Source organism: Myxine glutinosa, chromosome 8, assembly GCF_964187855.1.
Source record: "Myxine glutinosa chromosome 8, kmMyxGlut1.1, whole genome shotgun sequence".
Taxonomy (NCBI): domain Eukaryota; kingdom Metazoa; phylum Chordata; class Myxini; order Myxiniformes; family Myxinidae; genus Myxine; species Myxine glutinosa.
In genome coordinates, this window is record NC_136268.1 from 93,834,287 (window position 1) to 93,857,966 (window position 23,680).

General features: G+C 45.1%; 1 protein-coding gene across 2 annotated transcripts in view; it reads right to left on the reverse strand.

Moving 5' to 3' along the window:
• The window catches only part of MAPKAP1 (MAPK associated protein 1), a 327,283-nt gene that overhangs the window by 40,638 nt on the left and 262,965 nt on the right, over positions 1–23,680 (reverse strand). The window contains exons 7-8 of one of the 2 annotated variants that reach the window (XM_068124857.2): positions 15,066–15,173; positions 2,238–2,366 (exon numbers count right to left, since the gene is read on the reverse strand). In XM_068124857.2, the coding sequence (XP_067980958.1) occupies positions 2,238–2,366; positions 15,066–15,173 (237 nt within the window). Of the gene's footprint in view, positions 1–2,237; positions 2,373–15,065; positions 15,174–23,680 lie in introns of both variants that reach the window. The other variant, XM_068124856.2, reaches the window with a different exon arrangement.

Consider the following 23,680-nt stretch of genomic DNA (forward strand, 5'->3'; position numbering starts at 1 on the left):
GTTTTTAACAGTTGAGATTAGGCAAAGGTAAAATGAACTTAAATAGAAAAAAACAAAAAGGAAACCCTGCGTACATGTGCTTATACTCAGCAGGTTCATCATTTATTGAGATTTACAAGTCAGAGAGTTACAACTGCCGTTTCAATCCCAATATAATTAACTAGCCGGGACCCACAGAACATCCGCGCAATGTATTATGTGACATTGAGTCCTCAACTCCCCCACCCCTCGCAATCCTCAAGTCATTAACCCTCCTTCCAAAACCTCAAGTCCTCACCCTCCTCCTCCCAACCCTAAAGCGTAGATCCTCTCCCACCCCCCCCCCCCCCCCTCCCACGTCCCCACTCCAGGCTTTCAACCCCCCTTCCCAAACCCCAAGTCATGAAGCCCCCCACCCCCAAGAAAATCCTCACCCCAAAAGCCTCAAACTCCCCTCCCAACTTTGTACCATCTTTGCTCCCCCAACCCCAAGTCCTCTCTTTCCCAATGTCAAGGCATCCACTTCTCAACCCAACCTCAAGGCACCAATCCCCTCCATTTCAAGCCTTCAAACCCACTCCCACACCCCTCCCCCCCCCCCCCCCCGACTGAAAGTCTCAACCTCCTCCCTCCCCTACTCTATTCTATCCCCCCCCCCCCCACCCCCTCCCTTCCCAACCCCCCAATCCTGTCATCCCCTTCTCAATCTCTTCCCGCTCATAAAAGCAAACAGACATTCCCACATCATACCAATGGAATATTTAACGCTTTCCCCTCCCCTATCATGCTATCACCGACTTCATAGAAACCTTCACAGATCAAAACAGCTTCCACATGTCGTGACCCGTCATGGTTACCTGTCCAACTCACAATCCCGCAAGATATGTACCCTGCTTGAGAGAATGCCACATAGTTATTTGGGCAGTGTATAGACAACAGACCACTGTCTTGATCAATGAGGCCTATCTTCTCAAGGTATGTGACACCCATCGGCTCAAAGTCCTTTTATTAACTGTCTCTTTGATCGTTTTACAATGAAGGGGAAACTTATAGGTAGGGCAATAGCGATTGTGAATATGACAGCCCCAAATACGTCTTTCGCTTTGCAGAGCAGTAAGCACCAACATGGCGGCCGTATGATTTCTCAGGTTGAAATTGTGGGTGGAGTCAGGCGAACTGTCAAACTGATGGGTGGAACGGAATATTACACACAGACAGACGAACAAGCATAATATTACATATAGATTGAATTAAAGAAGGCAAAAAAGTGATTCAAATGATACAATATGTGGGAGTATGAGGAAGGGGTACACCAATATCACATTAAAAAAGACTATTCAGAAAAGACTCAGAAAGAAAAGAAACCACAAATTAATAAATATAAACAAACACATACAAACAAATACAAATAAGCAATCAAGAATGAATGAATGAATACAAACAATTACAAATAAATAATAAATCAAACAAACATAAAAACACTAAAAATTACAAATAATAAAAAGAAAAGAAAAAACAAATAAACAATCAATCAAACAAATAAATGAAATAATTATGAATAAAGACATACAAATAAGCAATCAAGCAGATAAATAAATACAAACAATTACAAATAAATAATAAATCAAACAAACATAAAAACACTAAAAATTACAAATAATAAAAAGAAAAGAAAAAAGAAAAAAAATTACAAATAAACAATCAAACAAACAAATAAATGAAATAATTATGAATAAACAGACAAATACAAACAAACAAATACATACAAATAAATAAATACAAATGAACAAACAATTTATAAACAAACCTCATGAATCAATCAAAAACTGAACTTGTAAATGATCCGGTAAAATTAACTCAGGAATGAATTAAAAGATTAAAAGAAAAACTGAACTCACACTAAACTGTAAAGTAAAAAATAAACTCGTAATTCAATAAATAAATAAATAAGCAAGACATTTAATCATACCCTAATTTGAGAAGTATTTGTTTGTGTGTTTATTACCCCATGCACACGAAATGGAAAGCGGGATTAAGCAATTGGTTCGCTTTGTCTGTCTGTCTATCTGTCTGTCCACAAAGATTCATTCATGATAAAGGAACAATTAATCCGTCCATACAGAAACTGTTTGCTAGTAAATCAAATTAAAGAAACTTGTAGATAAACGTAGTCGTGGGTCCGAGGAGGGAATGCTCTGGTGGTTGAAGGAGGGGGTGGGGGACATTGAGCAGTGAGGGTAGGGTGAAGGCATTCTCACCAAGCTGCACTTCCGTATTGAATCTGAGACGATGAATACAGCTGATGTTGTACGCCTTATGTTGGGGACTGTGCACAGCTCCGAGAGTTGACAGCATGACTGTGTCGGAGCCCTCCACCCTTTGGGAACCTGCATCTGACAAAATGTCCAAAACTCAGCAACTGTGCAGCACATGAAAACCATACAAATGATGATAGAACCAAATCTAAAACTCGCTAATGGAACCATGGAACCAAATCCCTTGTGGAACCAAATTTAAAACTTTGATGCAATGGAAACAGCACAAATACACCGAGCTGTGATTTACCTGCAATGAGGTAAAAGTTCAATCTAGTTGGTGAAACATTTACCACTCTACCAATATAAATTGGAAACCAGTAACCCTGTGTATCAGCCAAGCTTCTCGACCTACAGTGCATTCAGAAAGTATTCAGACCCCTTCACATTTTTCACATTTTGTTATGTTGCAGCCTTATGCTGAAATCGTTTAAATTCATTTTTTCCCTCATCAATCTACACTCATCTTATGCCCCCTTATGCAATATCTTATGCAATACCCCATAATGACAAAGAGAAAACCGGATTTTAGAAAGTTTTGCAGATTTATTAAAAAGAAAAAACTGAAATATCACATTGACATAAGTATTCACACCCTTTGCTATGACACTTGAAATTTAGCTCAGGTGCCTCCCATTTCTCGTGATCATCTTTGAGATGTTTCTACACCTTGATTGGAGTCCACCTGTGGTAAATTCAATTGATTGGACATGATTTGGAAAGGCACACACCTGTCTATATAAGGTCTCACAGCTGATGATGCACATCAGAGCAAAAACCAAGCCATGAGGTCGAAGGAACTGCCTGCAGAGCTCAGAGACAGGATTGTGTCGAGGCACAGATCTGGGGAAGCCTACAAAAAAAATTTCATTGCATGGAATGTGTCTTTCACTGAGGAGAGGCTTCCGTCTGGCCACTCTGCCAAAAAGCCCAGATCGGTGGAGTGTTGCAGTGGTGGTTGTCCTTCTGGAAGTTTCTCCCATCTCCACGCAGGATCTATGGAGCTCAGCCAGAGTGACCCTCGTGTTTTGGTCACCTCTCTTACCAAGGCCCTTCTCCCCCGGTTGCTCAGTTTGGCCGCGCGGCCAGCTCTAGGAAGAGTCCTGGTTGTTCAAAACTTCTTCCATTTATGAATTATGGAGGCCACTGTGCTCTTGGGAACCTTCAATGCAGCAGAATTTTTTTTGTAGGCTTCCCCAGATCTGTGCCTCGACACAATCCTGTCTCTGAGCTCTGCGGGCAGTTCCTTCGACCTCATGGCTTGGTTTTTGCTCTGATATGCATTGTCAGCTATGAGACCTTATATAGACAGGTGTGCCTTTCCAAATCATGTCCAATCAATTGAATTTACCACAGGTGAACTCCAATCAAGGTGTAGAAACATCTCAAAGATGATCAAGAGACATGGGAGGCACCTGAGCTAAATTTCAAGTGTCATAGCAAAGGGTCTGAATACTTATGTCAATGTGATATTTCAGTTTTTTATTGGCGCTGAGGAAGCGCCTCTAGCGAATGACTTCCAGCCAGTGTAACGCTAATTCCTGTCACAGGAATTCTGAGATCATATAAGTGGGCGTGGCAGTTCCTGATTGGTTCGTGTTGGGGAACCCCTTCTCACTGCCGACGTGACGTAAATTCGCGCACGTGCACTGGTGAAGCGTGAGATTCGGCCCAAGGTTCTTATTATTATTAGCGCTGAGGAAGCGCCTCTAGCGAATGACTTCCAGCCAGTGTAACGCGAATTCCTGTCACAGGAATTCTGAGATCATATGTGTGACGTGGCAGTTCCTGATTGGTTCGTGTTGGGGAACGCCTTCTCGCTGCCGACGTGACGTAAATTCGCGCACGCGCACTGGTGAAGCTTACTCGATCTTACTCGATCCCATATTACATGTACTTTCATTGCATACAAATTATACTTCCTCCTAGAAATTCCATGCCCGAACCTCAGCGCAATCCAAGAGGATTCACTTGTTTTTACTAAATTTGCAAAACTTTCTAAAATCCTGTTTTCTCTTTGTCATTATGGGGTATCGAGTGTAGATTGATGAGGGAAAAATGAATTTAAACGATTTCAGCATAAGGCTGCAACATGACAAAATGTGAAAAAAGTGAACGGGTCTGAATACTTTCTGAATGCATTGTATGCTACACACATTATTCTGTACACCTGCACCCACAGAGATTGTGGGGCACTCAAATGTGTGCAATATTGATTCCTGTGAGATGAGCTTTAAAAGCATTTCTTGATCTTCCACATTCAGTTTTTTTCGAAGTGCTATTACAGCGATATATCTCCGGATGTGACATGTGATGTGCCAATTCTTCTTTCCTCATTCAAATGAGACATCATTATCCTTTCCTCATTTAAACGGCAGTGAAGGTGGACGGAGGTTATGTTTTCATTACCTCCACCACCTAAGGTGGATGGTGGTTGTGTTTTCACCCCTGTTTGTCTGTTCGGCTGTGATCAGGATATCCCAAATGGTTATGGAAGGATCCGGACGAAACTTGGTGGACAGATTGGGTGTGTGACAAAGACGAATCGATTCAATCTTGGTGAAGCTCAGGATCCAGATACTAGAATGTTTTAAGTGATTCTTCACCATTGACAAAAGGTAGTGCCAACAACTATATACAGCATAGCACGATATATCAAAAAGTTGGGGACGGATTCAGACAAAACAGTGGACACGTTGGGGGCGTGACAAGAACGAATTGCTTCAATTTTGGTGAAGATCCAGATTTGTATCTCGATACAACAATGTTTTAATTTTCTAAGTGATTCTTTGCTATTGCGAGATAGGGTTCAAACCAATATAGAACATATCTCAAAAGGTTAGGGACAGATTCGGACGAAACTTGGTGGATGGATAGGTGTCAAGAACAAACTGATTAGAATTCAGTTAAGATGTGAATGCAGATCTGAGTGCAGTACAAAACGTAAACTGTTCAGCCTGGCGGAGGTATACATTCCACTGAGTGCCGTTATAGTTTCGTATGTTTTGGCTTGAACCCGCTTCATTCCACAACTTTTTTTTTTTCTTTTTTTTTGTATACTGAATCGAGGCTCGTGAAAGAGCTAACATTTACTTCACAAACAAATCAACCAGACAAACAAAATATATAAAAAGAGGGAACGGAAAACAAGATGGGGAGAGAAGGGGAAGCACACAAACACAACATTTGAGAGCAGGGAGATGTGTGGAAGGGAGAGGGCTTGGGGGGCGGAGGCATGGGAAGGGGTGGGGGGGGGGAGGAAGTATAAAGGGAGAAGTATAAAGTATACACCAAGGACTTCCAGGACAGAAGTTGGTATTTCAAAAAAGTGGAATTGGGGTGAAATTAGCGGGGGTAGAAAAGATCAAGGTTTTGGATGGGGGAAGATAAGAGATGGTGGTGAACAGCTGTTTTAAAGACCTGGAGGGTGGAGTGGGATTGAAGAGAGTAAGGGAGTTTGTTCCAGAGGCGGGAGAAAAGAGGAATGAAGGAGTGAAGGTGAGCAGAGAGTCTTGATTTTGGCAGTTTGACCATAAGAGGGTTGCAGGCAGATCTTGTGCGACCTGTAGGAATATTTGCGGGACAGAGCCCAGAGAGAGCTGGGGGGCAAGGCCAGAGAGGAGTCGGTAGAAGACGGAAAGACCACCAACCTGCCTGCGGTGAGTGAGTGAGAGGCCCTTGGAGTTAGCTTCATCGCGGGAGATTCCAATGATTCTGAATGCTTTGGTTTCAACAGCGTGAAGACGAGCTAGGTGTGAGGCAGGAGCACCAGCCCAGAGGGGAGAGCAGTATTCCATTGAGCTGCGGATGAAAGCCTTGTATGTGGTGAGGAGCTCAGGTGTGCCAAGTGTTATGTGGTCCTCCCGGTAACTACCTGGTCTTGGTGACCCCCGGACCGTGGGAGGGACCCCGCCAGAAAGATATATGATTTATACGCTTTCGTAACGCAATCAATATGAAAGACACAATAATTCAAGTCAATAAGAAACCCCCACACCAAGGATCCGGATTAATGGATAATATATTCCCAATCAATCAACCACACTCAACAATCAATCAACAATATTACTCAGATGGCCATCTCATATATTTCACCCCTTTCCCCACTCACGACCCCTCAATAGTCACTGTCCCTCACAATGTCTCTGGGCCCCTCCAGACCAGGGTGAAGGTCGACTTCTCCGCACACGGGCGGTTGAACGGACCCCTGGCTGACGTGCTCCAAACGTGCACGTCACGTATCGGGAACAGCTGCTGCAGCGCACACCTCCTTGCAAAGCAAAGCGGGCAAAGCAAAGCGCGACTCACACAGCGCGCGAGGCCCAAGGTGCGACCCGTACGCGTCCTTGTAGACGTTGAGGCGAACTGTGCCGGACGCTTGGTTCCGTGCACGAACCCACGGCAACTTGACGCGTAACCGGTAATTACCCCGCGCAGGTAACTCCTCTCGCTAGGCGGGCTTTCAAACGCAGCGTTCCCCACGCTGCTCAATATCGACACCGCTCGCGTCGGAGCTGGGCGATGAACAGAAGATGGCCGCCTTCTCCAGGACCTCGTGTCTCTCCTCCTTCTTCCGGTTTACTATCCCGCTTCCGGTCTCCTGTTATCCGGAGCCTCTCTAACCATTTAACCACAACAACCTTTAGTAGAATAAACATTAATAAGCAATGACATGAATAGTAATTCACCTAAATCCGGGATCCGTAACACTCCCCCCCTTCAAGAAAGAAAGTTTGAACCCCGCGAAAACCTTCTGGGCCGGCGAACTTTGATAAACAAACCCGATACCCCAAATCATCAGTTCCCCCCGGGCACAAGTATCGCATCTCAAAAATAAAGCAACAAACTTTCACCAAAACCCCCCAGAGATTCCAAGGTAATTCCCTCTAGACCAAGCGTCAACAACTTCTAGTTGCTCTTTGATGGAGGCCCAGCTGAGTACTCACTACATGGACGCCTTAAGGAATGTGGGGTTCACGGTTAGTCCGGGGAGGAAAGTTCATTACATGGACGCCTTTAAGAACGTGGAGTTCACGGTTAGTCCGTGCAGGAACGTTCCCTACCGGGACGCCTTTTAAGAACGTGGCGTTCACGGTTAGCCCGTGTAGGAGCCCAGGCTCGGCGGCTCCGCCGTATATAGAGTGCTTCAACTTCTCCGGACTCCTAACAGTTAAGGTGGGACCCCTTGTCCCAGCAGTCACCTGACTGGCGGTCTCCTTCTCGGCCAGTCCTCTGTCAATCATTCTTTCGGGAGATGCCGTAACTCTGGGAGCCTCCATAGTAATATCGGCTGCTGCCAACACCAAAACTACCGCCAAGTGGTCCTCTTCTGTAGACCTCTCGACGCCTACGAAATGCCTTCCCTACTGTTATGGTCCGACCCTCCAAATCCTTACCATTCCAATTCTTCTCTGCCTCCCTGGCGTCTTTTGTGCTTGCAAACGTGACAAAGCCGAACCCTCTTGACCGTTGCGTTTCCCTGTCTTTTACCACCCGCACTTCCACCAGCGGCCCATATCTGTTGAAGACAGAGGTCAGAACTTCTTCCTCTGTGTTGAAGTTCAGTCCCCCTACAAATAACTTGGCACTTTTGTCGCCATCCCGAGCTGGGGTGGTGTTATTTCCCCTGCGGTGCTCTTTACCCACCCTCGGGTTACCATAAATTTGCCCCCCGGCCAAATCATTCCTGATAATCACACATACTCCCTCTACAGGAAGCATGGCTTGTAAACCGACGGTGACCGGTCCTGACACCAAATCGGATTCCAAATGGATAACATGAAGTGGGGCACTAACACAGCCACCGATCCCTTGTAACCGAACCCTATCACCAGTTGCGGTACTCTTTGACAATGGCAAAATGCCTTCCAGCATTAAGGATTGATGGGCTCCTGTGTCCCTCAATACCCTAACAGGTCTTGGGTTAGTCAAGTCTCCCTCGAGTGAGACCAACCCCTCATAAATAAATGGTTGGTAACTCTTCTGTGGGCAATTTCTTACGCTTGCCATCGCATTCGGAGTTGTAATAGTCGGACTCCGCTCTGGGTTTTCCCTTTTCATGAGGTAACAACTGGACATCAAGTGTCCAGGTTTCTTGCAAAAAGCGCAAGTAGGTCCGGAGGAAAAACTTGTGGTCTGCCTCGGGCCCCCCGAAAAATAAGTTTGTCCTGGGCCCGTCGCCCTCTGATTTCGAACAGTTCGGGTATCAGCGTTGTCCCCATAATCATCTCGAGGCCGCCGCCATGTATTGTCGTTCTCCGCACCTGCTGTTCCACCACTCCCCTGCGGAAATCTAGGCGAGGAGTTAGGGTCGTGGACCCTTATCCGGTGTGTTAAGGCATAATCATCTGCCATGGTGGCTGCGTCCCACAACTTCGGTACTTTCTTTTCCTGCAGGTACACTTTGATGTCCTCGTGGACACACTGTTGAAATTCCTCCACCAGGATCAAGTCACGCAATGCTTCGAAGTCGTTCCCGACTCCTTTTGACTCACACCACCGATCAAACATGTTTTCTTTCACTCTGGCAAACTCCACATGGGTCTCACTCTCCCTCTTCCTGGCATTCCTGAATTTTTGCCGGTAAGCTTCAGGAACCAACTCATAGGCTTTGAGGATGTGCTTCTTCAATACCTCATAATCTGCACATTGGTCCATTGGTAGCGCCGAATAAATCTCTTGAGCTTTACCCACCAGCACACTTTGCACTAGTATGGTCCAGGCCTCCTCCGGCCAGTTTAACTGTCGAGCCACTTTCTCAAAGTGTGGAAAAAATTGAGTGACCTCCTTTTCACTGAAGGGTGGAACCAGCCTCACATGTCTGCCCACATTCCAGGTGTTCTGGCTAGGTGTCGGCCCAGTCAGCAAGGGTGGTACCTCTCCCCGTTCTCTCATTAAATCCAGCTCCTTGAATTTAATTTCTTGCTGAAGCGCCAGATCACGTTCCTTCAACTCCCTTTCGGCTTTTCTCTCCTCTGCTTCGAGTTCCCTGGCAGCTCTCCTCTCCTCTGCTTTTCTCCCTTCTAACCTTTCCTGGAGTTCTCGTTCCACTCGCCTTTCCTCTGCTTGTTTCTCTTCTCTCCTCTCTTCTGCTTTCCTTTCCTCTTCTGCTCTTTCCTTTTCTGCTTTCCTTTCTTCTGTTTTCATCCTTTCTAACCTTTCCTGGAGTTCTCGTTCCACTCTCCTTTCCTCTGCTTGTTTCTCTTCTCTCCTCTCTTCTGCTTTCCTTTCCTCTTCTGCTCTTTCCTTTTCTGCTTTCCTTTCTTCTTCTTTGATCCGTTCCTGGCTCCGTAATTGCAACTCCAGTTTCCGGATCTCAACGTCTTCTGGTTCTTCGGGTAGCCACTGCCAGGCTAACTCGTCCCATGTTCCTAATCCCACCATAGATTGTATCACCGTGGTCTGCAACTCTGCCTTCCTCAAATTAGTTCGGACCTCCAAGTTAAAATGTTTGGCCAATTTCAAGAGGTCCGCTTTTAGTAACGCTCGGAACTGTGCCTCACTAGGTGTTACCGCAAAGTTCTGTGCAACAAACGCCATGGTGACTATCGTTAACACCTGTTAACCTTCACCCAAGACTTTACCACAATTTCTCAAAAATTTACCAATTAATAATTAATTAATTAATTTTAATTACTAAAAATTATTATTTTATTATGTTATACAATTTTAGATCCCGGAATTCAATTGGACGAGCCCCAAATTCTGTTATGTGGTCCTCCCGGTAACTACCTGGTCTTGGTGACCCCCGGACCGTGGGAGGGACCCCGCCAGAAAGATATATGATTTATACGCTTTCGTAACGCAATCAATATGAAAGACACAATAATTCAAGTCAATAAGAAACCCCCACACCAAGGATCCGGATTAATGGATAATATATTCCCAATCAATCAACCACACTCAACAATCAATCAACAATATTACTCAGATGGCCATCTCATATATTTCCCCCCTTTCCCCACTCACGACCCCTCAATAGTCACTGTCCCTCACAATGTCTCTGGGCCCCTCCAGACCAGGGTGAAGGTCGACTTCTCCGCACACGGGCGGTTGAACGGACCCCTGGCTGACGTGCTCCAAACGTGCACGTCACGTACCGGGAACAGCTGCTGCAGCGCACACCTCCTTGCAAAGCAAAGCGGGCAAAGCAAAGCGCGACTCGCACAGCGCGCGAGGCCCAAGGAGCGACCCGTACGCGTCCTTGTAGACGTTGAGGCGAACTGTGCCGGACGCTTGGTTCCGTGCACGAACCCATGGCAACTTGACGCGTAACCGGTAATTACCCCGCGCAGGTAACTCCTCTCGCCAGGCGGGCTTTCAAACGCAGCGTTCCCCACGCTGCTCAATATCGACACCGCTCGCGTCGGAGCTGAGCGATGAACAGAAGATGGCCGCCTTCTCCAGGACCTTGTGTCTCTCCTCCTTCTTCCGGTTTACTATCCCGCTTCCGGTCTCCTGTTATCCGGAGCCCCTCTAACCATTTAACCACAACAACCTTTAGTAGAATAAACATTAATAAGCAATGACATGAATAGTAATTCACCTAAATCCGGGATCCGTAACACAAGGAAGGACTTCGCACGACGGAGGATGCCCAGTCGGCGACTGGCTTTGGAGGCCAGATTTGAAATGTGGTTTTCCCAGGAAAGATCATGGCAGATAGTGAGACCCAAAAGCTTGAGTGACAGAACTTCTTGGAGAGGATTATTCAGAAAGTGGATGGGAGGGTTGTCCAGTCGGTCTTTTCGGAGAGACATCGTAAGAGTGTGAGATTTGTCAGGATTGAAAGACATGTTCCACTTGTTTGCCCAGTCTGTGATTTTGTCCAGGTCTGCAGAGAGTGAGGAGGCTGCAGACTGCCGATCTGAGGGATGAAGAATGGAGCGACAGAGAGTAGAGTCATCAGCAAAGAGATACAGAGGATTTTCAAGAGAGTCAGAGAGATCATTGATGAAGACCAGAAAAAGCACAGGGCCCAGAACACTGCCTTGTGGAACTCCAGCCTGAACAGGAAGAGGAGATGAGAGAAACCCATTCAGGGCCACACGTTGACTACAACTAGAGAGGAAGTCCGCCAGCCATGCGTGGAGATTTCCATGGATACCAAAAGAGGAGAGTTTGGTGAGCAGAGCGGGGTGCCAGACCCTATCGAAGGCACGTGATATGTCAAGGGAGACTGCTCTAATTTCCTGTTTGGCATTGAGGACCTCCATCCATTGTTGAGAAAGCAGAAGCAGCATGTCCAGAGTAGATGGACACTTCCAGGTCTGAAACCAAATTGATGATCAGAGATCAAGCCATTGGAGAAGAGGAAAGATTTCATATCTGAAGCAATGATGGATTCCATGACTTTGCTGATAATTGGGAGAAGGCTGATTGGTCTGTAGTTGCTGGGATATGTTTTTGCACCTTTTTTGTGCAAAGCGGTGATGTTGGCAGATTTCCAAGCAGATGGAAGATGACCTTGAGCAAAAGAGAGGGTGAAGAGAACAGAGAGAGGGAGTGAAAGAGCGGAAGAACAGGATTTTAGGACCCGTGGGCTGATGCCGTCAGGTCCAGTTGCAGAATCCGAGTCGAGGGTTGACAGAAACTTTTCCACCTTGTCAGGAGGAAAGGACACAGAGTCCAGGAGCAGCTGGGTACGACTGGGTATGGTGGGTACAGACAGGGATGGGTTTGGGACACAAGATTTAGAGGCAAACACAGAGTTGAGGCATTCAGCTTTTTCACGTGCGGAGTCAGCCGTGTGGCCATTTGAGGTGAGGGAGGGGATGGAGGGGGAACAAACACCAGAAACAGATTTGACCAGACGCCACCAGGATTTGGAAGGGGGAGACAGATAAGAGAGTTCGGTCCTGAGAACGGAGAGATATTGTTTCCTGGCTCTCCTGAGGGTGGACACACACTTGTTTCGGGCTTTGTGAAAGGAAATGAGATTTCCTTCCGTTGGATTTGCTTTCCAGGAGACGAAAGCAAGTTGTTTCTGGGCAATAGCCTCACCACAAGATTCCGTGTACCATGGACGGGAGGAAGGGTATGACAACAGAAGACGAGATGGGATAAATCTGTGCATGAGAGAGCAGTTTGCTTTTGAAGAATTCCCAGGAAGAATTTATGTCAGAGGCAGTAGAGATGGGAGACCAGTCCAGATGATTGATGGCTGCTTGAAGACTGTGCCAGTTGGCCTGAGTGAAATGCCAGACTCGGCGACGCTGAGGAGGCTCTCTGAGAATGGTCAGAGAGATGTCCACTTTAACAAGCACATGATCAGAAGAGCCGATTGGAGCAGAAGAAGAGCAGCAGACATTTTCAGGGAAGTTAGTCATAACCAAGTCCAGAAGAGAAGATGCTCCATTGACTGAGATCCGGGTCGGGAAATTGACAGATTGTGTCAGTCCCAGTGAGTCACAGAAGTCCTTTGCTGAAGAGCCATGGCTGGTGAGAGAGGTACCCACACCCAGCCAACTGGCATGGTGACAGTTGAAATCACCACATATGAGGAAGAGAGAGTTGGGATGGGTAGATAGAAGTTGGTCCATATTCTCAGACAGCGAGATGTAGATGGAGTCATCACTGTTTGGTGGACGGTACAACACACATATGAACAAAAGGTGAAAGCGAAGGGGAAGCCGTAGCCAAAGGTATTCCTGGGGGTGAGGTGGAGAGGGCAGTGCAGGGCGAGTGAGGAAGAGAGTTTTTTATAAAGATAGCAACCCCACCTCCAGGACGAGGCTCAAGTCTATCATACCGGAGGAGGGAGTAACCTGGGAGAGATACCAAGGAATCAGAGACATCATGAAGGAGGAAAGTTTCTGTTAAGCAGATCACGTCTGGTTTGTCAGAAGCAACCTGTATGGAGAGATCAGACAAGTTTGAGTGAAGGCCCCGGATGTTTGAGGTCCATACTGTTAAGGAAGAGGAAGGGGGAGCATCGGATACAGAACAGGGGGGGGGGGGGGAGCGGTAGGGTAAGATGTGGAAGAGGAGGAAGAGGTAGGGAGAGCTGTGGAAGGTGTGTCGGAGATTACAGAATAGCTTGGAGAAAGGGAAGAATGGGGCGGACAAAAGGTTTGATGGTGATTGGGAGAGGCACAGTGAGGTGTTATTTGACGAGGGGGAAGAGCGAGGCAGAAGGTTGAGGGAGATGATGGTGAAAGTTGGAAGGGGGAAGAAGCGGGGAGGACGCTTTGAGGAGGAGGGGTGAGAGGGGAGTCTAGGAGGGGAGGAGCGAGGGAGAGTCTCGGAGGGGAGGGGTGTGGGGGGAGATTTGAAAGGAATGGGTGATTGGGAAGATTTGGAGGGGAGGGCATGGGGGAAGATTTGAAAGAGATGGGTGATGGGGATGATTTGGAGGGGAGGGGCAAGGGGGTAGATTTAGAGGGGAGGGGTGATGGGAAATGGGATTTTGGGGTGATGGGATTTTGAAAAGTGTACGATTAATGGGAAACGAACATTTATTGCAAAATGAGTTTCTTGAGACATTCGAGTCAAAAATACGTTTGAGGACGCTGGAGGGAGGATGGAGTGCTGGAGAGTTTAGGGTATGAATGAAAGATGCACTATAAGAGATGGAATTTTTTTTTGGAATGAATAGATTTGGTGAGCAAGTCGAAAGCATCCTTTTATAGAAGAAGAAGAAAAAGGTGTTGTGGAATATGACAGAGTACAGGTCTTCAGGGGACAGATGAGACATTTTTTAACAACGTGATCACGTGATCCCAAACAACGTGGTCGAAGAACGAACGAACAAATAAGAACGAATAAACGAATAAGAACAGAAGGAAATGTTTTTTTTTTTGAGATTTTAAAACAAGGAAGTATGGGGTGAAAAGACCGTGAAAAACAGAGACCGGAAAGTAATTGCAGCGCGATCGGAGAACCGCTGAGACAAAAACAAAGCCTCAAGCCAAGGTCGGACACGGTAGCCTAGTACTACACTTAGGCCTCAGAATACGCGATACAAAAGACCGACGATTCTGTACACAGGTATGAAAAGCCAACACCAAGAATACTATTAAAGACACCCCAATAGGTACATACACCGAGAGAAAGATACAGTTTCGACAAAAACACAATTGTGAAAAGTTACTTAACTTCGAAAGCGAGCGCGTATGGACAGTTTTGAAGAGACGAGACCTCCAATCCTGCCTGTGATGCTGTGATGTGAACTAACTGCTGTGATGCTGTTCTATATCAACAAACATTTCCTTTTCCGGTCTTCTCCTTCCCACTCCTCGATTATGGAAATTTAAAATGTATTTTTATGCTTAAATTTGGCCTTCCTCATCACCTTGAGCAAGCACTGAATCAATGCGCGATGGAATGCCTTATCAATGGTTTCATAAGTTGGACAAATCACTGTCAGCATTTCGTTTATGATATCAATCCTGCTCTGTGCAGCAAAACTAAGTGTTTCTGTGTGTTTCGCAAGATTTTAAATCCCAATTCAGTTCTTACAAACCTCATCATGGTGGATGCAATACCCTCAAAAAGATCTTAATTTGTTTCAGAATTCTCTTGATTGGCCATTCCTGGGAAGCTGTCTGTCAGTTTTGTTCAAGTATTTATATGGGTATCGCAGTCACATGTATTACCATGCCACACACATATGGACACAATAGGCTGCAGTGCAATAAATACGATTTGTGCTTTCAACATGTTAATGTGCATTTTAACACTTATGAGTAACACGCATTGAGCTTTACAGCCCACTGGGTGAATTTGATGGCAGCAAATGAATGAAAATGAGAAGGGAAATGCGGCACTGACCGTTGTCACACACGAGGCAGAATTCAAGGGTTCCTTGGCTCTCGAGACTGCTATTCAGATCCACGGCTGTATCATCCTCCGCTTGCTTCTCCAGACGGTAGCGCAGCTCTGTGCACACGAATCAGGACTTTGTCTAATGGCCATGCTCAAGAACACAGGTCAATGTTTCCACACAAACGGAAAAACTCAAAATTGCTTCCTTTAACACACACACACACACACACACACACACACACACACACACACACACACACACACACACACACACACACACACACACACACACACACACACACACAGGAATCAAACCCCGACTAAAGTGCCCAAAGCAAAGTGCACCCACTCTGTACCATCCTAAAATATTCCAACTGTTTAAAACTGGGTAAAAACAACTGATTAACGAAATCTTCATCATGTTACATGAGGTATACTGCATGTAACCAACATAACCTACACCTTCCCACTAATAACTTCTTTACAAACATATCAGTCTAAACTAGAACGGCACTCGGTAGAGTGCACACCTCCGCCAGGCTGAACAGTTTATGCTGTGTATCCCACTGATAGGCCGGATCTGGATTCGGACCTGAACCAAAATCGAATCGGCTTGTTCTTGTCACTCAACCAACTCGTCCACCAAGTTTAGCCATAACTCGTCCATAACTTTTTTTTAATATCATGTTATATATCGCTTTTTGCCCGATCTCTGAATGGTGAAGAATCACTTAAACATTAAATAATTCTCATATCCGAATCCATATTCAGATCTTCACCAAAATCGAATCGATTTGTCCTTGTCAGACACCCAATCTCTCGACCAAGTTTCGTCCAAATCCATCCATAACTTTTTGAGATATCCTGTTATATATCGTTTTTGGCCCTATCTCCCAATGGTGAAGAATCACTTAAAACATTCTAGTAGCCGGATCCGAATCCGGATGTTCAACAAAATCTAATCATTCCGTCCTTGTCATATACGCTACATCTCTGCCAAATTTCGTCCGAATCCATCCACAACTTTTTGAGATATTTTGTTCACAGGCAAAAAAAACAAAAAACAGACAGATGAAAAATCGGTCAGAGACCGAGGACTTGCCGGAATGTAATTTTTTATCGGCCATTTTGGATCAAAATGGCGGGAAATCTATACATGTATAATGTATATACGCTAAGCAATGGAAGGTAACTGAGTAAGTGTATGCATATCTCTTGTCCTTTCAGAGTTATAGTGGTTTGAATGAAAACTTGGCCCCCTGACCTTTGACCCCAAAACATAATTAAAACTAAGCATTTTTGACCATTTTATGCCACATGTTATTTTTCGGGAATTGAATAATGAACATTTTGGTGTTGGTTAGAAGGGAATCGGATAATGTTTGACAGAGTTATTAGTAAAAAAAAATCCATTTTTGACCTTGAGTTTGACCTTTCAAGGTCACTCAAGGTCAAAGGTCATGGTGCCAAATGAAACGTCGTATGTGACTTCCTATATGTCAGTAACAGTAAGTGCATGCATATCTCTTGTACTTTTAGAGTTATAGTGGTTTGAAAAACATTTTAAATGAAAACTCGACGCCCCCTGATTTCACGTTCTGGGTGACCTTGAGCTTGACCTTGGGCCTAGAGAGTTAAAAATTGGGCAAAGTCTATTCCAGGGCAAGGCAAATATGTGTGTAAAGTATGGCGATTCTATGTGCAACGATGTACACGTAGTACTGCGCACAAACAGACAGACAGACAAACCAACATACTTGCCGGAATCTATTCCGACAAGTAACAAACAGGGAAATAGACAGGGGGGAAACATAACCTCCACCCACCTTCGGCGGCGCAGGTAACAAACCATGTGATCGCCACCCAGTCAAAATATCCTCCCACAAGGTACGGAAAAAGCAGTTCATCAATGGAGCTTGTGGACTGTATTTTGCCTTTATAGTCTAGGGCGATTAGTAATTTCGTGTTTTTTGTTTGTTAAAATTGATTTAGCAATGGATTCTGCTTCAGAATATTATAGAGATGTAAAAAAAATAGGGTTCCATTTTTTCTTTTACGTCTAATAGGTAGTAATTCGAAGAAATCCAAGATGGCCGCCATAAAATTTGGAAAATACACTTTTGTGCATATCTTTGTATCTAGATATCATATAAACATGAATAATATGTCCTTTTATATGTTTTCAGACCCAAGGAAGCCATATCTGCCATTGTTTTTACAGAAAAATGCAAGGAAATTAAAATAGTGGGCAATATACCAGCCAAAATGGAGACGGCCGTCGTGAAATCGGATCGTATAATTTCCCAATTAGAATCGATTCAATAAACAATCTTCACTGATAACATTTATTTTGAATACACACACACGCACACGCACACACACACACACACACACACACGCACACACATACACACACACCTAAACATAAACGATGAATGAACATAAACGATCACATAAACGAATGCCTCATTCATCCTCATCCATATCTATCACACGCGGTTCATTGATGTTTGCTTTGTTGTTACAACTGTAACCCACACACCCACAAACTTCAGTACAAGGAATATTGTTATTGCGACAGCTACATCTTCCCATACACCCTTTCTTGCACCCACAGTTCACGAGATTCATTATTGCTTCTGGGGCTGGAGGATTCAGGCATCGACTTGGGGCATAAACCCCATCATCCGAAAGTAACTGCCAACCATACTCGACAGGTGATGGAAGGGACGGATGGCTTTCTGCTGCCTTTCTCCATATCATTGCGATATAATGTGCTCGCTGAACGTGTAACTTTAGCGAACCAGTGGTAGGTGGAAGACTCTCTCCCTCAGCAGCACGGTTGGAGAATAAGAACCAGCGAAGCTCGTTTACTTTCGTGTGAACTTTAGACTTGTACAGCAGACAGACGAAGCGTTCCAGCTGGGAACACACTTCTGGTGACGGATCAGTTTGTCCCAAAGACTCCAGAGCCTCCCATATCTTGTTGTCACATGTCATGAAGACCTTAAAGCACCAGTCCTTGCTCCTGCCAGCGAACCTTCCAGACATGTCACTTCCCGTGAATGCGTGGAATCCAAGTATTGCAGACGCACGTTTCTCTCCTAGCATGCCATGAATAGGTTGGACTGCAATGCTCCTCCTCAACTTTCCCTTCCCAGTGAGAAACCTCGTAGCAGGTGGTAGATCGTGAAATCTCTGAATCAGTAGGAGGAAGATATCGGTATCTGGCGAATCAATGATAACTTCTGCATCTTTGTCGACTGTGAGAGCATGCAGAATTAAGAGTGTATCGGCCTCTTCTTGGCTGTGCGTGAGTAGACTGTCTGGAACTTCAGTGTTGCCCGTGGTCTTAGTTCCTGATGTCACCATGAACTTCTTCAACTTGTTTGGATGAGCCTTGCTGTAAGATAGACACTTCACAGCCAAGTACTCTGTAAGCTCTGCCTTGGTCTTCACATTGGAAAGGAAATCTTTGAGTGAAATCTTCTGGATCAATGTACTATCCCTGACGTGATAGTATGTTGATTTCCCCTTTGTCCTCTTTAGGCGCATTTTGTCTTTCAGTGAGTTATCGATGTATCGGTCGAATACCAACCTCACGTCATCATAATGCACGGCAATATTTTCGAGGCGTTCAATGAACGATTGAGCAAAGTCACTGCATGTAATCATTACCTTCGCAAAAGCGGAAGGTTATGTTTTGATCGCTGTGTATTTATTTGTATGTCTGTGTGTGTGTGTGTATGTTATTCGCATAACTCAAAAAGTATTCAACCGAATTGCATGAAATTTGGTGGGATGATTGGTTATTATACGGGACACATTTGATTAGATTTTGGGAGCAATCGGGTCAAAGGTCAAGGTCAAGGTCACGAAAAGGTCAAAATCGTATTTTTGTTGTTCTGTTCCCTACACTCCCATGCCAAGTACAGAACAGTAGCTGCGGCGAAGGTATGCGCTCTACCGAGTGCCCGTTCTAGTTTGTTCTGTTTTGGAGATCCCGTTAACAAGAGCCATGCCATCAATGATTATCACTCTATGGCGAGAAGTAGTCTCGTTTTCATTGATCACTCCTGATCTTGTGGTTGTGTCTGGGTTTTGGCTGATCTGAGAGGGTTCCTGCAAATTTTGGCTTGAGATTTCATAGTCAGTTGATGGGTCATTAGTTTCTTCCCCAGCGTGTGCTGCTGCATCATTCAAAGCGGCAATTCCCGCGTCTTGATGCTCATTGATTTCTGTCGAAATAGGTTCTCCTGGTGGATCATGTACATCCTGCTCTTCAGGCTCAGCCAGATGCTCAAGTTGACGAAGGATTTTTGCCTTGTCGTATGCCAACAAGAGGGATCCATCAGATGCAAATAAAGAACGTGGAACGATGCCAAATTCATAGGTGCCAATACATTCTTTCAGGTCGAGCTCTGGTCGGCTCCGTGAGATAACGATGAACCTCTGCAACAATCCTCGCTCTTCTTTGACTTTGATCAGCTTGTCGCCCGATCTCACTTCTGTTGTGGCATTCGAACTCTTGAATGTTCGAAGTTTTCTTTTCGTCATTTTGTCCCACACAGAAAGTTTTCCCTCAGCTAAACGATCTGTGGCAAATTGCTGGAACATCTGTTGTCCGATCTCGTCGCGCTCTAAGATGTCGCTGGACACTTTTTCATTCATGACTTCTTTGGTGAGCAGGTTGTAGATCTCATCTACTTCCTCTTCCATAAATGGATCGCCATGTTCACGGAACACCCTAGAAAGCTTGGAGGCATGGCTCATCACCCGGGAAAGCTTTCCCCCCGTGATTTCGTGGTGTTGTTTTCTGCTCTGGTTTTCACCAAGACCATATCCCTCCGCAAACTCGTGCAGTGACTTTGACAGCTCAGGTGCAATGAGGAAGAACTTGTCAAGCGCCTTCTCATTTTGAGTTATCCCTACAATTCCTCCAATCACCTTCAGTGTATGGTTTTCTTGCTCAATGCCATGGTCTGGGGCTATTGATGTGAAGCCTGCCAATCCTTTTGTCACACAGAAGTTCCCTTTCATGAATTCCCTCCACAGTTCTGGGTGCTGCTTTTCAGTCTCCTGCATTGTTGAAATGTAGAGAGGGAGCAACCGAGCATAGTTTAGATGATCGTGAGCGAAGAAGTACTTCGCGAGAGACTCGATGCTCTCCATATGCAGCAGCAGATCACGTTGTCTTGTACTTCTAATGAACAGAAGGATAGTCTCAAACTGTTTCATGTAGTTCAGGATGAAGCGCTGTATCTTGTTTGTGCTGACCTCAAATTGTTCCAGTTTTTTGGTCATATCTCTGGACTCCATCATGGCCAATGTTTTTTTGAGAATGTCGCATAGATTCTTCTCTGGCTCCATGCTCCCGCTGATGTCTCTCTGATATGCCTCTCCCAGACGAACAGATGACTCGTTCAGATAGGCCCTTTCTTCAGGTTCCATTGCCAGGAATCTCTGGAAGTACAGGTTGTACAAAGCGATCAGTGTTACCATGTGTGCCTCCAGAGCTCGATACAAGTGCCTCCCATTTAGTATTTGGCTCACTGTGGTTGGCGAGAAAAGTCCAGCCTCGACCCATGCCTGATCAATTCCACTCCCTTCCACGTATTTTCCTAATGCAGCTAAGGCCCAAAACACAACATGTAGCTCACCAGGTCGGAAGAGGAATTGCTTCCTGATGTCCTCGCGTTCCACCCACAGCTTCATCGCCAGGTCGTATAGCTGCAAATCGAGAGTCATGACTGTGATTGCCTCACTCCCCATAACACGAGTTGTGATGTTGTGAGCTCTCATCAGACCCGTGTACAGTGTATCATAGTCTGTAGGAGGCGACCTTATCAACGGAGGAACGAGAGCAACATTGGTCTTCTCACTGGACGAAGATAGCAAGGAATTGAAGGCTCCCCACGTCCCCGGAGCTGTGAGTTTGACGTCAACTTCTCCTTCTTCCTCGAAGTTCAGGCATCCAATCATCCAGGTCATATCGGTTTTCTTGTTCTTGTCTGTCTCGGGTTTTGATGGGAGCAGCTTGCAGTCGCTCTTTCTCTTCTCGGGTGCTGGCTTCTTGCAGGTCAACGTTTTACAGCCAACTGCATCATGTATCGTTTGAGCTTTTGATGACCGGTCAAGTTCAATTGGTGGTATCATGGGTGATTTCTCCGGTGATACAGGCTGGTAGATCGCAATTGCTGTACCATGAAGGGTATTCATCCCGCAAGGAGTTGACTCTAGAAAATCGATGTTGTCCATGGCAAACCAGACGAACGTGTCCTGAACCAACCATGGTGGTAGACAGATGCCTCCGGTGGACTCCATTTGCTTCAGTACGGAGTTGGCAATGCTGGTCTCAATCTCCATGACCTTTTTGTAGGAGATGGCGAGGTCCAGATGTGCAAGTTTCTCTACAAGCGCCTTGGATCGTGTGTTTTTGTGTATGTCGAGAGCTAAGCCCACACTCAATGGAGTTTCAAATCGTTGTTTGAATGATCCATCCTCGCTTCTTGGTTCGTACGATACCTGTCGGTCAGATTTATAAGCACCGACAAAGTGCTGCGCCAACAATGATGCACTCACACCAATGGAGTCCTCCCTGTTGCTATTTCCTACTTTCCTTGTTCCCATGACTGCATGCTTGCAGAAGATGTTGAGCATCGGGGGTGGCTTGTAATCAGCAAAGGTTCCATTAAATTTCCATGCTGGGGAAGATGCGATGTCTTTCCTCAATATTTTCGCAGCTCGCAAAAGTACTTTAAAATCGTCTTTGATGCTGTCTGCTGTAATTGTGCTTGATATCATGTGGTCTTTGAGCTTTGTGGAAAGAATCTGCTCTGGCTTTGTTTTGTTTGAGGGCCGGCTGAAATGAACATCGGCAATGTTGTCTAGGATCAATTGTTTCAGGTATGGCTTATAACTATGGTTGTCTGAGACCGGAAAGTCGTGCTCCTTAAGTAAATTGACATAGGTTACATGAATTTCATTCATATTCAGCACAGCATTTTCAGTAGTATCATTCAACGCAGTTTCAACAATTTCAATGAGTTCAAGGTCTGATAACACCTGACCAAAGTTAACATTGGTTGTTTCTGTTTGTTTTTCCGTCTTAACTATAGCACGTTTGGCCTTAACTACACATGGTAAATGATATTTCATGTCCTCAGCCATTGCTTGCAATGGGTCAGGCGAACTTATGACACTGTTCAGTCTCACTTTCAGATTGTCATTACTTGTTTCTTGGCCAATGTTTCTGATCTGGAGTCCCATGTTCTTTGTTGACACATTGTGTAGTTCACTTCCTCTGTCTTCCTGGCATATGACACATCTGAGCGCGTCAAATGTCTGTTCTCGGGAACACCTTCTGGATGTTGACGTGCTTTCCCCTAGATCACTAGAACTTGGTCGTCCTCTCTTTTTCAGTCGGATTTCTGCGGCACTGCCTGATGTTGTTCCTTTCTCAAACCTAGCCTTTGCTCGATCAATGTGCATCTTATTGGTAACATCTTTGTAACAAGCTTTATGGTAGCGGAGACCTTTTGCGAGCAATTCTTCAGCAGAGGAATATTGCAAACGTCTATTCAATGATGCAAACTTTGTTTCACCATACGTGTACTGTTCCTCAGCACCTGCCATCAGTTTCTCGACAGAGGAGAGTTTTGGTTTCGTTACAAAGGTTGTATAGTCTGTTTGCCCTATGGCCATTTGGCATACAAAACAAAGTCCGAAATCTACTGACTTCTCAATCTTCCTGGGTGGTGAGTCACTCATCTTGAAGGTAGGTGTAATTTTCTAGACACTCTTGAACTGTCGTCGGTCCTGCAAAGATAGATACTACTATTCAGATTCACATTTCGTCAACACAGTCAAAACTAGACCTTAACTAGATGGTGGAAACTTAATTAACCGATTTCATGCCGGCCGACCCCACTTTGGCTGGTATATGTCCACTATTTTATTTTCCTTGCATTTTTCTGTAAAAACAATGGCAGAAATGGCTTCCTTGGGTCTGAAAACATATAAAAGGACATATTATTCATGTTTATATGATATCTAGATACAAAGATATGCACAAAAGTGTATTTTCCAAATTTTATGGCGGCCATCTTGGATTTCTTCGAATTACTACCTATTAGACGTAAAAGAAAAAATGGAACCCTATTTTTTTTACATCTCTATAATATTCTGAAGCAGAATCCATTGCTAAATCAATTTTAACAAACAAAAAACACAAACAATATTGTTATGACATATGGGCCTGCACTATTAAAGGAAACTATTAACAATACTTGTAGAAAGAAAAAGAACTCGTACGAGATACCCGTCACATTTAGGACAACGAACGTTTGGTTTTTATTTCAAATGTCCATTATTCAGGCCGAGCAGCGAGCACCTTGCTTGCAATGGACGATTTAGAACTCCACTGGCACTTGCTTTATATTCACAGGCAAAAGCGAAACACAGTAACCTGAAACCGTTTTGCAAATCAGTGTGCTTTCCCATGTAATGATTCAAAAGCGTTCCACAAGCATCATCGTCACGGAAATGGTGCATTAACCGGAAGGCTCACCACCATATTGCAGAGCAGAGACCAAAAGAGCTCGGAGATCACCGAGCCCATC